At 43.9% G+C, this 17199-nt stretch overlaps 1 protein-coding gene across 6 annotated transcripts in view; it reads right to left on the reverse strand.

Annotated features, from left to right (window-relative positions):
• Window positions 1-16957, reverse strand: part of ppfia2 (PTPRF interacting protein alpha 2) — a gene marked incomplete at both ends in the record, with an annotated part of 127496 nt that extends 110539 nt beyond the window's left edge. For all 6 annotated transcript variants that reach the window (XM_079236009.1, XM_079236008.1, XM_079236006.1 and 3 more), the window contains one exon: window positions 16709-16957. In XM_079236009.1, coding sequence (XP_079092135.1) covers window positions 16709-16957 — 249 coding nt within the window. The remainder of the gene's footprint in view (window positions 1-16708) is intronic.
• Window positions 16958-17199: the final 242 nt, after the last annotated feature.

Raw genomic sequence — 17199 nt, forward strand, 5'->3', positions numbered from 1 at the left:
GTTATAACCCACCCCTCCGCCCCTTCATGGTTATTGGCTCAGTTTGTGGTTCATCCATCCTCACAAATATCTTTAATTTCCTCCTGTACTTGGTAGAACCTTTATGGAGAACTGTAATGGATTGAATACGAAAAAAAATACACACTGACGCAGGCTCTTACGTGTTCAAAAAGTCGACATCTCTTTATGCCTCTTGCATCCAGCCTTCAAGAAGAAGTCCAACCTCGAGCGGTAAAAACACTGGCTAAGAACACACATTCTTTCACTTTACAACAACCTTGGGTGAGAATTGTGGGAGTGTGAATGTGGGAGTACAGTATGTGCGTATATACGCTGGCCGCCGTCTTTGAATGGGCGTCCAGTGTGAATGGGAAACGTGGGAGGTTACCGGGTGAGTTACAGCCTGGATTAGCACATGTCTGAGCACCGCGTGATAAAAGCGTGACCCCGGTGTCGTTCGCCGCACATCACTCTCTCATTCGGCTTCACGTTCATCGCCATCATTTCTCTCACTCTGTACCGCCTCCCTCTTTTTTACTCCCCGTGTATTGATTCCTCCGCACATCTGCTTCATCGCCCTCGCTTCTCGTGAAAGTGAATCCCGCTCGACAGACGAGAGGAAATCATCAATTAGCACTGTCACGTATGACGGCCAAATATAGACAGGCATCGCAGCCGCGGAGATATGTGTCATAACAACTGCACATCATGCTCAACGACAAAACGAGAACACAATTAGTCATCTCAGGGGCTAATTGTGTTCCTAGACAATGGCTACGGTGGCTGTGTTGTGGCTGAGACAGTGCAATGCTATTCGAACTGCACAGAGGAAAAGAGGAGATTTTCTCGCAGGAGAGTGGATAATAAAAAAATTTAAAAATTTAAAAAAACGCTGATGCAGTCACCCGGCCATGGTGGATTTTACTATAAACCCAAGAGAGACTTGTGTGTATTTTACTCAGGGCTTCACCACATGATTATTTAATCAAAGTAGAGATGCGTTTTAATACTGCAGCAGTTTAATATTGCAATCTTAGATGGGACAAAACTACTAAAATCCACATTAAAGGGATAGTTCAGATCTTTTAAAGTGTAGTTGTACGTGGTGATTGTTCCTAGTCAGCATTTAGTTACCACACAGGAGCAAAGTACCGCTGAGGAAGAGGGCAGCAGCAAAACACACTTTACCAACCTAACAAAGACAGCACACCTAAAAGAAACAACATCTGTTTAAGAGTAAGCTCTATCTACAATATATTCACCGGGAACTGAAGCTGTTGTATCCATCTATGCTCTCTCAATCGAAGTCGCACAATAACACAAACCAACTAATAAGGCAGCGACATTTTAAATATCTTTTTTTCCAATGGAGTTTGGTGGCTTTTGGTGAGAGCATAGAAAACTGTTTCCGTTCTCCCATCGGACACATCAAATGTACAGTTTGACAGCAAGGTAAAGCGGTGAATATATTCAAAATATAGCATGCACTGAAACAGATATTGCCTTTTGTAGGCGGGCCGTTCTTTTAGGTGTCGGAAAAACGTTTTCCTGCTGCCCCCCCTTCTCCAAATGAAATATATTATCCAGTGATGCACTATATATAGCTATGAAGTGCATCGTTACCTCAAACAATCGCAGCTTTATGTGCATACAGTACGCATCCACCCACCATTTATTTATCCTGCCAACCACACAAGCTCGCGCATATTTGCCACACTGGATCAAAACCCTCCGGCTCCTTTATAACCTTTGAATATAGATTGCGATACTGAGGCGCGCCGATCTCATTTCATCATTTTCTCTCATGTGAAATAAATACCCCCAGCTTCTCGAAGGCATCGCGATGAAAATCGCGGAAAATTTAAGAGCCGCTGTTATTGTGTTTACACGCAGGTCGGAGGTCATTCGACATTTTATGTCCATGAAGAGCAGAAGTAAATCGAGTCAGCCTTTGAGTTTTGAAGGTGCGGGAGAATCAGCGGCCCCTGACATCGATCCCCGCCAGAGAAGCGCTGCTCCGGCTTTTTTTTATTTAATGTCAATAAACAGAGAATAATATGCATCACATTACAAAAAAAAAAAAAAAAAGACAAATCATGAATCATTTCCCTATATTCTTCACATGACTGGAAAAGATAAACACTGAGCAGGCAGCACGGCGCTGATTACAGTCTAAACACGAGGCGGCCATAAAACATGCCTATAATACGACTCATAATTTGGACAAAAGGTCTGACATGAAACATACGTTGCTAATCCAAACTCCAGGGGATCTGTGATCAGCCGTGCATTCGTCTGCATATTACATGACTAATGCCGTCAGAGACGGAGGGAGATTGCTTCAGATTGGCCAATCAAGATGGTAATTAGCTGCATCAGGCGCTTCAGCGGCGAGCCAGAGAGCTTCGGGAAGAGCTGCTGCTAATCTATATTCTGTGTGTATTGTGAGAGGAGGGAATAATAATATGCACAGAGTAATAAAACAGGTTCAATAAAAAGCTGGTTTACTTTCCCCTGAAGCCATCAGTCATTTAAAGGCATCCATAAAGCATGAGACCTGTGATCCTCACGAGCTGCAGCTGTGCAGCCGAGGCCCCCCAGTCAAAAGTAGGGTCCCATGGCTTCAGTCAAATGCTTCTTTGTTGGAAACATTGGAAATTTTTTTTTGCTACAGCGACGCAATAATTTAGTTTGCGGCGTGCTGCGTGAATAGCATCAAATTCTGCAGCATTGCAGCACTATCATAACGCACTGCACAGCCTTCTGTAATGTGGGTGAATCTGCAGAGAGCGGTGTAATGATCAGGCAGTTTAGAGGACGGCAATTTTCCAGAATTTTCCAAAAAAGAGGCCCGGATGTGAAATTCACCCACCGAGAACTAACAGGCTTAAAATTGGCTTTGATTGGCTGCACATCTGCTCTTTTCCTCTATCCGTGAAGCCACGGAGAACACGGTGCAGTAATTGTTGGAATTTACTTGCTGGTACATGGAAGTACAAGCAATTTAGTCCCTGGAGTGTGTCTGTGCGCGTTGGCCACCTTGCCGAACCATGGGGGTCTCGATCTCGCCCACACAATGTGCATTAAATAAGTATATTACTGAATCTGTATGTTTGGTGATTATTCTGTTGTTTTTTCGCCTGGGATGTTCCGAGTTTCCTAAGTTCTTAAAAAAAACGATAAAAAAGAAAAGAAAAATGGTTTAGGTTTTTGAGCTCAAGAGACCCATATCTTTAATAACTGGTCTTGATTGAAAGCCAATAACTTACCCTTTCAAATCATACCAAATATGTGGTAGTAAAATGTTAATAGAAGGTATTTAATTCAATCCTAAACGAGGACATGCACCAGCGTTTAAGGTCAAATGTAATGTGGTGGGCTAGCTGCTACTCAACAATGGATATCATACAATAATATTGATTTCGTAATCTACTGTCAACTACATTTTGCCACCTTGAGCTGCATCAACAAATATGATCTCAGAGAGTGGACTAAAATATATATATTTTTTTTCCCAGACTTTAATCATCTTTGTTGTTGTGAAATACAGTGTAATTTAACATCATAGGCCTCTAAAAAAAATATGTAAATCACACAAACCTAGTGGGTTACAAGAGAAGGGTTTTCCTGCCTTTGCTAAGTAACATGTCCTTTAAAAAACATTATCCCGCCTCCTGTGCCTCAATTTGTGCCGCGCTCCTTCCTGCTCACACTGTCACAAGACGCTCTGTGCACACGGACGCTTTCAGTTAGAGAGAAAAAAGCAATGATTCACACAACAAATGAAGCATTCTTCACACCCGTTTCATTACTATGATGTTTTAGAGCTTTAATAAGTGCCGGCTTCGTTCTTTCTTTTCATTTTTTCTCAGCAAAATAACGTTCGCACCTTCCCAGCTACCCCGGGTTAGAACAGTCTTTTACTGTTTATCTTAATTTGTTTATTTGTCAGCCACCATCCTCATTAATTAACAGTAAAACTGTAAACAAGCTTGTTTTAAAGCGAAAGCTAATTATCACTAAGCGGGTGTTAAAAGAAACATTACAATAACATATTTCTTACAGAGAACTACAAAGTCGGGAAGACAACGCGTCTGAACTCGAGGCAAGGCGCCGTAAATGCCTGGCCCGAGGGCACTTCAGCAGCTGTAGGCGTGTGTGTGTTGGGGTTGTCGCTGCTGGGCCCGCCACCTGATTTGGGGCTTTGAAACTGCCGACAGGCCCGGCGCGTTTTCTAACCAATAAATAAATGCACAGCGCAGTTAACGGCCCCTCTGGGTTTCATCTGGCTGACTGTTGAGTGGTGCTTACGGGCATTCGACCGCTCCGGAGCAGCACCTCCGCTGTGGAGCGGACACGGCGGCGCCGCTCTATGTGATGGGCTCTTTTGGATACCTGTGATGGAAGCTGGCCAGGGAGAAGCAGCTGGCAACAGGAGGCCGGCACTAGATGACTGTTCTCAGCCACGAAAAAACAAGCAGCTGTGGGAGAGGCGGGTGGGTTGGCCTCGTCTTTAAAGGACAGGGCTATGATTATCACAGTGCAGAGCGGGGGCCACAAAATGTTGTTCACATAACCCGGCCAGCTAGCTAACATTGAAGCTAATTAGCCAGTGTCACCTGCAGCTTACAGCTTACAGCGCTGAAGGAGCCAGCCCTCTATCCTCACAATGCTTTATATAGACACACACAGTGTGTTTTACACAGCTATTAGACATATTCATGTCAGAAGTCGGGGACCTCTTGAGACGATAATTTTAATAATAATTATAATAATAAACTCTTTGTATCGCACCTTTCATACAACAAATACAGCATGAAGTGCCTTACAAAAAGAAAGAAAAAGACATAAAACATAAACATGAAATCAGGGATAAAATGCCATCGTTAATGTAAAATAAGATGTAAAATAAAACACATCAAAATGAATCATCATATTCTTAAGGCGTGCCATACTGGCACCGGTTCTCGGTACCCAACCCTAGTAATAAGTATAAAATACATTTAGTAAATTCATAAATATGCTGGTCAATATCTCCTTGTACGTGTCTGGTTCACATTTCACTTCTACGGTAACATATGCTTCAGATTTTTACTAAATTATGTATTTATTCCAATTACAATTCAAGAAATCTTGCATTGCAAAGTTTGCTGATATGTAATTATAAGCTAAGTAATAATAACTCCTCTGCACTCTCACATAAACACCCAGGAGGTCGGACAGAAGCGGTTCGTGCTTCCGCTCTCAGTGTCAATGTGTTAGCTGAGCTCCGTCACCCAACAATGCAGAAGGAACGCTTAGTGAATGGACTCCAGATGCTGAAGAAGCACTAGATCTCTGTCTCCAACCATCCTTTGTGTTTTGGGAAAATGTTCTACTTTGACTCGCTGCATTCTGCTGTAAATTAAATGCAGAGACAGCAACAGAAATAGAAAGAAAGTCGTAAAAACCTCTTTCACAATAAAATATCTCACGCAGCTCCGCTGTGTTCTCCTGCGTTGAGGCGGCTGCTTCCTTGATTATTTCCAACACGCTGAGGATGAGTGGATCAGAGAGGCTGACACCAGAATGTCATTAACAGCTATCTAAAAGAGTGTGTGTCTGAGGTGATGCCACAATGTCAACACGTGTGCACTTATTGAGGGATAAAAGCAACCCATGAAAAAATAGCCAGTTTAAATGTCGATACTAATGGCAAAAAAAACGTTGCTGTTTCATGCACCGGTCAATTATGAGAGTTTGAGACTACTGGAAGGAAAACATATGAAATACACATGTAGGCGTTTATCTTAGTACAATTTGTCTATTTGCGTCTGTATATTTCTCCTGAATTCACTAAAAGTTAGCATTATATAATGCCTCATTTGCATATCTATGAACATAACATTTGGAAAAACCCTTTGACTTCATGGAATTAACCAACGGGGAAAGTTTCATGATGATCTGTCTAACTCTTCACCTCTAGTGTCTTCAATATGTAATCCTTCAAACTCATCTTTGAAGGACGTTTTCTCAAAATATCTTTTTTCTCAAACTTTGACCCAGAAATCTCTACTTCACCAGCTTTTACATACACCAAACTTTCCAGTTTAATTCCTATCTATATTCTGAAGGTTTTCACAGACAGTATCATTCATATATCATTTATAGCCTGATTTATAGAACATTTTGTTCCTAAAAACATGGCTAAATTGTTTTTTTTTAAATGTGTCTATTGACAGCATTTGCTGATGTTTGCAGTGGTAGAAAGAGATATCTAAAATTCCTTCTGCAAACATCCTTGACAACATTTTTTAAACTGGCTTCATCCAATGTTCAGGTTTCTGTTCTGGAAATGTTTGCAAATCAGCACATAGTGAATTTAATAAGACAGATTCCTCATTTGAACATTTCAGAAAACTCATTTCAGAAAAATTGTCTTGTCTGTTCGCAAATTGTTTTCCCCTTTTCACCTGTACAGCTTAACACATTGTCACTGCACACACAGTGCATAGTATTTCATAAAGGAGTTCAGGAGTTCACCTCCCAGACAACTACATTGCACGGCTGGAATACATCATATCATGTGAAAATGATTAAACGCTGCCACATACACAAGCCATGACTTAATTATATCAAGCATCTCTGACTCATTGAACGCAAAACAATGTCAGATGTAGCCCCGCCCTCCCCCCCACTCCCCCCAGCAGCACTGCCTAGAAAAATGACTTGCCATCACACTGCACACGAGATGAGCAGTGGCTCCGTGAAGTGCAGTGCTGTGATGCACCTGAGTCACATCAGTGGGCTCCATGTGGGATGTCTGCAGGGGCAGCGATGGGAAGCGACTCCTTGGAGAGAGGGAGCAACTCATTATATTTCACCTTCAAAAAGCGATGATATTTCATTCCTGTCCTTGTCACACGCAACGCTTTTGGTGTCGGAAGAAAAAGGATATATAGGTCACTTGCTGACTGTGCAAAAAGCTCCTTTGAGTGAATGTGTTCTTGGAGGTATCCAATATCACCACGAACACACTATTTGGATGGAGCATGTTCCAAAGGCAGAATGCTCTGTTCTTAGAAACTCTTCGGCTCGTGCCACTGACACAACGACGACACTTCCTCGATGACGTTGGCAGCGTTACAAATTAAAACTCATCGAGCCAAATTCTCCAGCACACCATTCTTTATCGCCTCAAAGTTTTAAGGCTGTCCTGCCTTTTAAAGCTGGGGGAAAGTATCCATCAACAACGAAACAGCCCGGTGTGAACAAATCTTTTCCAATGAAAGCAACGTTAGCTCCAAAGTCGCTAAAATCTAGCGAGAAATTTGGCAGCAGTGACAGCTGTCTCCTCAGGCCTCCCTCCAAAACCCCATAATGATCCCAGTGTACGTAGACAATGAACGTGGCTATTGTTAGTACGCACAGCTGCTGGAAGACTTTGTTGATGTGAGACAAGTGCAATCCGTTTATTGGACAGCCACAGATACCAAATATTTCCCTTTTAATTTTTGTCAGAGCATTTGATGTATTGATTGTCAACGAGGTGTAAAGATAATCTCAATAAATATAAGAAAACAGCTTTCTAAATTACTTTACCTACCCAAGCTTTAACTTTCAAAAATATCAGAAGTGAGTGATAAATGTCCTTCAATATTTTCAAGAGCTCTTAAGAAAATATTCTATTCAAAATAGTTCCTGAGCTCTCATAGGCCAAACTCCTAATGTATCTGTATTTACTATAAAACATTTGATAGAATCTATCTCATTAACAAAAATGCATATTCTTCTCAATAAAAAATGTGATGGCAGACAAATGTGAAGCGTATGAAGCTTCATCGCGCCGCATTAAAGGCGGGAGCTGCGATCAGGACATCGCCGGATCGACTCTCTCCGGAGTCCTTGAACGAGATTCTCAGCCTGGCGCCAAGAGCCGATGACATCATGCTCTATTTCTGTCCTTCAAGTGGAGCATTCAGAAGCTAAAAGGTGCCCATTAATGAGGGACCAGCTGCATGGTGGAAGCACACACCAGTCAGTACCAGAGACCGGTTCGGAGCAGTCGAGTGCAGATGCCAAACAACTGCTCGGCTCCTCCCCCCACACACACACACACACACACACACACACCCCCCAACATGTCCTTGAGACATTGTGTTAGAAATGAATGTCGGTCTAATTCCTCATCAGTCGGCCTACATTTCGAGCCGCTACGGCTGCACGATTATGGCCAAAATGATCATCACGATTACTTCATCAATATGGCGATAAGTTATCGCTTTTATTTATTTATTTTGGGGGACAAAATAGTTGCGTTCCCCTTTCAAATCTAAATGAACAGAGCACTGCTTTCACTTGTTGTGCTACATTTCTGCTTATGGATCATCAAAATAAGTCTCACAATAAGGTTCTTCTTCACCTGAATTTCAATGCATTTATATTATAATTGTTTATGCATATATTTATTTAACTACAGTACATTACTTTTCTACTCTGCGCTGCAGGCACAACATTCAGGAAAGCTTTATACAAGGTGCTGCTGCAGGGCCCCTAGCCCCCTTTCTCTGCCTTATTTCATATATTGTCTTATACTATTAGCATTTAACTAAACGTCAATATCACACTCCATCGTGTTTATTTAAAACTTAAATCGAGATTTAGATTAATCGGGCAGCCATCGCGGCACGTGACATGTTTGAGCTACGGTTGAAAACAATCCAAAAGAAAACGTGCCGGTTCAAGTATTTTAGTGGCCGCTAAACCGGTTAAACTGGGGAATTAATATTCAAAACAAACAGATGTGGCTTTTGGAAGGGGAGGATTACATTTCCAGGTCGGCACTGCGAGGAGAACTAAATATTGGTCATAACCTCATTTCACTCTGCTCACTTAAGTGGCTCTCAAGGGACCAGTTCTCTAATTCATTCGCGCGAAGCAGCGAGCAGCATGAGGACGTGTGTGTGTGAGTGTGAGTGTGTGTGTGTTCGCGAGGATGGGACTGTACGTGTGTGTGTGTGTGAAGTAAGATTTGAGAATGTCTGTATTTCTTGCCTCTGGTATGGTTCTGAGTCATACCCAAGATCTACCCACAGTGATGCAAACTAACACACACACACACACACACGGACAGACAGATACACACACACACTTCCGTCCATCCCACACAAGTACACGCTCACACACGTGCACTTTCTGCTCACTGAAGGAGATGACATCAAAGTGTTCGGAGTGTGTCTGCCCACGCTCTGTCATTTCCTCAACGCAAACGATTCATCATCAAATGTTTTTTTGGGGGACATTTGGAAATGAACAAAAAAAAGAAGAAAAAAAAAAAGACACCTGGAGGAGCTTCAGCGTGTATCTCACTGCTTGCCTGAGAGCGCTTGTGATCATATTCACACAAGCTAAACCTGCACAGCAGCACATACGGAAACATTGGTGAAACATTAACCAACAGCATGAGCACTGGTTAAAACCGTGCTCTCTGCTTTTTGATCATAGATCAAAAACGTGTTCATGTGCACTTTTAATTTCACGTAGCATTGCAGCCTCACAACAGTCTGAGTCCAACTCTGAACTGTAGATTCATCTCTGAGCCACTGCAACACACAGTTCAGCCTTTCCTCTATGAGCCAGAGGCATCTGCAGCAGAGGGTGACACTGGAGTGGACTTTTTGTATTCCTCCCCCACAAAGAAATTCCCAATCCCATTACGGAGTGTAAAAAGAGAAAATCCTGCCCTGTCTAAACTAGTTCCTGTATTTATTCATATGTATATATAGATATAAAAAGTAGAGATGCACCAATTGCATTTTTCTTGGCTTTTTTTCCTAAGAATATAATAATTAACAGCTCGCAAAAAAAACTGTTTTATTAAGGAAAATTCAAGTGTATGTTCATTATTAACATAAAATGTAAATATAATTGAGATTTTGAAAAAGACAAACAAATAATTATTATATACTCTGTATTCTTTTACAGTCAACTATTATCTAAAACCATGTATTTAATTGTACTAACATATATATATATATATATATATATATCAATCAGGAACTTTTTACAAGATCCTAAAAGTGTAGAGATTACAGTTATGACACGATTTGTCTTATTTCTCTCTTTACACGCTTTCAATAGATTTGATTCTGTGATTTAAATGTTGGGTTTTCAGCTACAAAGTCAATGGCGACAATTTTAGTAACCAATATCCCACGTGGGCGAACGTCTTCACACTCACTCCAAACTTCCCGTTCCAGTTTTCGGCTTCACAGTGGGAACCGTGGACCAACAGCGGAGTCACGTATACAAATCTCGTCTGGGTCTGACAGTTCTTTTAAAAGACGCTTCACACAAGATCAATCTTGGACTAGCTGGATCATTTATGTAAAATATTTCACTATAAACCCCCTGGAGATGCTCCCGCTGGTTATTTTGACAAGAGGTGTCAAGCATAGAGATCACATCTTTTGAAAAGTGATGTGCTGTGTGAGGAAACCTGGATTAAAAATGAATGCTTTACAATTCCTGACTAAAAGCAATGAAATGTTTCTGGATTTTTGGTTTTGGATTTCAGGTTTGACACGTTTGTGTTCATTTATCTCTTGTTTTAAAGACATGTCTAATAACTATTTAGCGACCTAGAACCTGAACCGTGAACTTAATTCCAAAGCCGAATTCGCAAAGCGGTATATCAGCGTTTTGGAAATGACTGTTGGTGAAACCAACTAAACACTCTTCAGCATAGCGTTAATATTTTAAACCGGCCTGTTTAAAGTAGAGGTTTTACAGCTTATAGTAAAACAGGGACCATGTGATGATTCATCACCGTCTAGCGTTCCCACCGGGCATCAGCGTAATTTCTTACTAACTGATTCAGGGATCTGACAACAAGCACTAACTGTTTATAGTCAACTAAACTGAATTCAGCATCCCCTTTCAGTTCCTTTAACCAAAATGTTTTGACGCTAACAATCACAGTAGTTTTTAACAAGGGAGGCTGGATGTAGAGTGCAGCTTCCATGGATTTTTGTTTCTTCTAATATGAGCTGGGTCTGAACAGAACTCATTAATGCACCTTAGTGAGACACTCTATTTCGTACCATGTTTTACAACGCTTTTAGGGACAAATGTCTTCAATCAAGCGGAACAAAGTTGTGTTTTCCGGAGTGACTTGTGACATCTGCTAAACATCAATTTCAATCCCGCCCAGCGACTGAGAGTTTCAGAGGTGTTTTGTCTTTAATTTCTTCATCTAAAATTCTCATGCGCTCTTTGAGTACACACACTAAAGAGAACCCTTTAAGAATGCTTTGTATGCACACAGCTGCTGCCTCCTTGTTAGGCTGATCTACTGCTCCTGCAACTCTCCGACTTTACAGCACACCGGTGCCCCGCTGTGCCGTTCATTAGAGAGATGATTACATCTGCAGGAGATCCTTTCTGCGCTGTCTCGTCACCTCGCCGCGTCTGATCAGAACCCCTACCTTCCGTTTCTCTGTCGGACTCCGGTCAGCTCGCCGTCGACACGGGCGGCGATGATTCATCCGGAGGAGGGCGAGATCCGTCTCCCTAATCAGACAGAACTAAACTTTCAAGGGTATCGATCAAGCGTCTCTGTCAGAGCCATTTCAGACACTTGATGCATGCGCCGTGGTGCCAAGGGGCCCATTCCTGCTTGTCAATGTGAAGAAGATTAAAGGGAGAAAAGAATTAGGGGAGGAGAGGAAAAACAAGGCTTTGGGGGGGGGGGGGGGGGGGTGAATTGAGCAGATAAATCAAGAATCGACGCTTGCGAGGCAGGAAAATACTGTAGGCCAAAGACGGCCGTGCCAAAGACGTGAAGAAATGAATTACCACATTTCCCCTGTGTTATTTTATGAAACCCACATGTTGCAAATACGCTACGTTTGATGTACTATGTGTTTTGAAGTAGATAAGCATTTGAACTTGAAGGAAAAGAAGCCGTCATTACTGGTAAAACTAAACCGCACGACCCACTCTCGCTCGTCTTCATTCGGTTTCCCTCCTCTCCTCCTGCCAAGCGTCAACTGCACATCTGGCCCGCAGGCGGCGTGAACTGGGGCACAAACAATAACAGTAATCATGGAAAAATCATGTGCTACTCTGGCGGAGGAGACCAGCTGACTGGCTGACTGCTGGAGCCCAGAGGGCCTCCTGCACAAGCAACAGAGAGACGAGGAGGGGGAGGGAAAAAAACATCAGAAGGAAGCAAAGAGGAGAAGGATTCACCTCTCATCCCCTCTTCTCGACAAGCTTAGTCATCTTCGCTTCCACGCTCTGCCCTTGTCAGGGAGCCTCACCATCTTTCGCCTCCCTCCTCCTCCTCCCGCCGCCGTGCCAGCCTCTCCTCATTCACAGTCCACCCCCATGGAGCTCCGCGGAGTGGTACAGTCCATGACTACAAAACACTGGTTTGGGGATATCGGCCGAGGCTCGAAGACGGATTGGGAGGACGTGGCCGTGCCCCCGTGGCCAGACTCTTCGACGAACGGCCGTGTCATGTATGATTAATAAACTGCAGGAGGTGGGGTGGATCATTGACTTAAAGCGGGGGTGCTAATGAATGATTAGGGGTCCTAATTACTAAATGAAACTGTAATTGCGGCGCGAGATGAAAGCGTGTTTCCAGGCTCCATCACTCTTTTGCATCAAAGACGACGCTGCTGTAATTTCTACTGAAGCCAGCGTGACGGTCATGAATGAGCGAGCCGCAGATCAATCGCCGGCTCCCGTACAGTAATCCAGTGCAGCCTTCGCTTTCATTACAACATTGAGTGATCAATTGGCCGGTGTCTCGTTACTGTCTGGCGCTCGCGTCAACGTCCAGATCCACGAGGCCAGACTCGAACCTCCACAGTGACCATTCATGATTTAATGTTATTAGTAGTAGTTTTCTTTATTAGTGGGTGTCTTAACCATTCAATGATCAATAAAAAAAACTAAATAAATCCTTTCTGAAAGGGAGATTCCACAGAAAGCACATGTGTGAATGGCAGAGCTGTAGCAGACATTTCTTTGTGTTTTTGGAAAACAAAAATGGTGCCCCTCCTCCCTTTGTCCAGTTGTCATTTCATGTGATTTGATTCCATTTACTACATCATCCAGAATCACAGACGGCAGAAGACAAGACTATACAAATGAAATAATGTCTGTCTCTGGAGCATCGCCTCCTTTAACAAACATCTGGAGGACTCCAGCGCGTCGCCAGTGACGAGGATCGAGAACATCATCATCATCAAAGGCTCCCACACTCCCTCGGGGCCTTTTCGAGTACAGTAACGCACAGCTGACTGCTACGTGGAAAACGCTGCCTGTCTGCCAGCTCGCCTGCACTGGGTCACGATACGGGGGGGATGGGAGGAGGGTCACATGTGCAGAGGCAGGCTCTGGGTTGTCTCCACGCTCGCCATGTCTTTCCCTTTCTCTGAAATCAGTTTATCCAGCACTATAGCGGGGAGTTTGTTTCTGTGGGAGCAGAGTGACTCCAGCTACACAGCGGCAGAGGAAACAAGCCGGAATAATGCAAGACACGGGGAGACAAACACACATAAAAAAAAAAAAACACCAGGCTTTCAGATGACAGCGGTGGCCCCTCGTTTCCCAGAGAGGCTTATAGTTAGAGGCAAGAACAAATTGCTCACCCTGTGCAACGAAACGCGCGTTGCATCAGCTGCATAGATGTAGCCGAGGATAAATCCATCGCTTTATTTGCTGAATAGAGTTCCCCACTTGTTATGGGGAAGCGGAAATACTCATCATGTAATTCACACTAAATTGCATCAAACTGAGAAAGGAGTTAAAGAGAATACTGTTTTATTTATTCCACTTTTTCCGTGGATGTTTGGCTGAAGATAATCAATTAATACACACGGTGGAAACAAATGTCCTCTTTGGGTAAAGTCTAACTATGTATTTGGACTGCAATGTAGCTATTTCATATACAGTATATGTATATATGTATTTTTCCCGATTAATCGTTTTGTCTATAGAAAATAGTGAAAAATAGTCATCACAGTTTCCTAGAGCGCAAGTTGACTCCTTCAAACGTCCCAAAAACCCACAAAGATGGGCACAGAAACACAGAAATGTGCTAATATTTTTCAGTTTTGCTTGAAAAAATAGACTTAAACGATCAACCACTATAGCTGCAGATACATTTTGAATATAAAATACTGTTGATAAATCCCTAAACACACTGTGTATCATGTGGTGCCTCAGTAATAGGAGGAGGACGTTTAGTAGAACAACTGCATGTGTTTGGAAATGACTCAACATACGAATCAGCATCAGAGACACGGGTCACAATGCAGGAGTGGTTTAAGAAGTTCCTTGTGATCTTCATCACATGACTCTGGAATCGATTGCAACTGTTCCAAAAGCTAAACTCCATTATTCAGCAGGCATGTAATGCAGCGATGGGCGTATGACACGCATACGGCGAACGGTTGCCTCTGTAACAAAATGGCCCGATGAAATGTGGAAAGAGGGAGACAGAGGGGCAGTGGGTGAGGAGAGGAGGCATGTAGGGGAAGGGGCTGTGGGGCACCGTTGGATTGTGATGCATGTTAAAAAGAGGGGAAGCGCTGTTGCCTGGAAGCGTCGAGCGGGGACGGCAAGTGTCACTCCGATCAGTCGGAAGTGTCGTGACGAGTAGCCGAGCCGCGACCTCTGATGGGGAGATGGGGGGGGGGAAAGGGGGAGGAGAGGGAGACACAAGGCGAAGCGGCGACATAACAGAAAAGGCAGTGACAGCAGAAACAGAGAGAGAGAGAGAGAGAGAGAGAGATAGAGAGAGAGGGGAACAAGAGGGAGGGAAGTTTGTGGTGGGCCAACGCCTAATCCTGCCAGCGCTGCAGGCTTCAGGAACAGAGGAGTGATATCAGTAAAGACACATTCACAGCCTGCCTATCGCCCAAATGAGGCCACTTCTGTCTTCTGAAGCTCCCCCATTCGCCACCTCCTCTGCAATCACACACACACACACACACACACCAAGAGGAGAGAGACCTGGGAGCTATCTCTTGCCCTCCTTAAGAATCCCACTACATGATTCTCTGAGCATTGCTCCACGCTGGCGCTGCAAAGTGCTGCAAATTACATCCGTATTAAAGAGGTCCCTTTTCTTCTTCTTTTTTAAGAGGCGTCAGATGCAGTAAAATCATCACAGCCAAATAAATCCACAACACACCGGCACAAAGGTGACGGCTGCTCATTCTTATTGTCCAACAAATGCAGAAGAGCTGCGAGCGCAACCTCTTCTCGGCTGCATACTAAACAGAAGCACAACAGGGCCCACTTCTCCCTTAGCGTAATTATCGAGGTCTAACCAACCTCTTCATAAACCATTAGAGTGATGTTGATATCATGCGGGCCAATAAGACGCCATCAGATTAATTAATGGAATAGTTCGTGCCAGGGCGTCGCTGGGAGGATCCCGATCGCCGCCCCGGAGTGACATCTAATTTAAGCCGGGTGTCAGGAAAGGCCCCAGAACACTATGTCAGCTCCGTCATTAAGCGATGACAACCAATACATCACCACAGAGCCCTCACTGCCGAATACGTCTGATAATGGAAATGTTATTTCAATTTGGCAGCCCCCGGACACTTTCGCTGGAACATGAAGCGGCGGGAATGTTTGTACAGGAGAGACTCAAATGTGCTATTGCAAGAAGAACGGGGAAAGACGGTATGATTGCCGTACAATTCTGGGCCCTATACATGGGCCCCCTTACCCTCCACCACCACGATCGGGGCCTCTGGGTAGTCAGTCCCACTTTTCCCCTCGCTACGACACCCCTGTTTTATTCAGTGTTTAAAATCTATAAATAGCATTTTATAAGTGTTTAAGTTTTCCCGTTTTTTTTGTCTCGTACTCTCAACTGTATATTATGTCCACTGTGTAACTTCTGAGGAGGATCGAAAGCCCCGAGGCTAAAGCATGAGCTGCAAAAACCCTCGAGCTCAGACCTGCAGTCTGAGACGAATCCGAGTGGAAAACCTAACAAAAAGGCATATTTCGACACTCAGACACCCGAAGATCTGCGAAGAACGAAGCGGTGCGAGGGGGTTCATTCAAGGGAGTCGTTCTTAAAGCCAAGAAGAAGAAAAAAAGAGCCGATATTGAAATTCTGTCTGGATTCATTCAAAATAGGAGGTGTCTTTTAACACTGCAAACCTCTTTTAAAGCTGTAATGTGAGATCACACCAAAGCAAAGTGCCTCGCCTGTGTCTCTGAAACCACGCGGATTACTGTGCTGCCGAACAAAGTCCTCCTCTCCCTACCAGCACCAGCAAACCTCCAGAGCCCTCTGGAAACAGTCTGAGGGGAGAGCGTGTGACTAGAATTACTGACACACTTTCAGAAAGTGCTAATCTCCGCTTACTGGAGGACTTTTTAACTAGCGACTTTTCGTCTTTCACATATGTTTCCCTGATTTAACTGCAGACAAAAGGCAAACCTGCAGTGTCGTACGGCCAACATGGCTGACCACTCATATACCGTTTGGTACATGCTTTATCCAGTGCTTTAATAAACCATCATTATGCAATTGGAGTGTAATTAGATGACTTTAAATGGATGCAAACGGGACCACAAATTCTCTATGGTGGCCTAGAAGTTACGGCACACACCGTATAAATGTGACATCAGGGTTCAATTCCAGCCATGGAAGAAAAAAAACGTGGGAATCATTGCTGTGGCTTACCTGCGGCAGGGCGGAGGTGAGCTGGCGCTGCAGAGCGTCGCGGTCGTAGACGACGTCCTGGAGGTGCTGCTGGGCCAGGCCGAGGCTCTCCTGGGTCTCCCTCAGCGTGTCCAGCAGCCGGTCCCTCTCGTCCAGCATGTTGACCATCAGCTGCTCAAAGTGGGAGTCCGGGTCCGAGGAGCTGCTCTGAGAGCCGCGCTGGCTCAGAGCCGTGTCCTCGCTGATAGTGGGCATCACCTCGCACATCATCTTGGCGCTGGGAGGAGAGCGACATCGGAGGTTAGACAGAGATTCAACAAGGGAAATGGTAATGTTGAATTCAACAGTTGTTGATTTGCATACAAATCAATTGCTAGACCTTTGACCTTGATGGAGAGGGTAGCCATTTACATATTGAGGTATATCTGGAATAAAATGCCTATGCTAAGTATACAGTATATCAAGCATTAGAACTGTATCTTCAAGGTAACTTCCCACTCCATTCTTTCCTA

Source organism: Taurulus bubalis, assembly GCF_910589615.1.
Source record: "Taurulus bubalis genome assembly, chromosome: 20".
NCBI lineage: Eukaryota > Metazoa > Chordata > Actinopteri > Perciformes > Cottidae > Taurulus > Taurulus bubalis.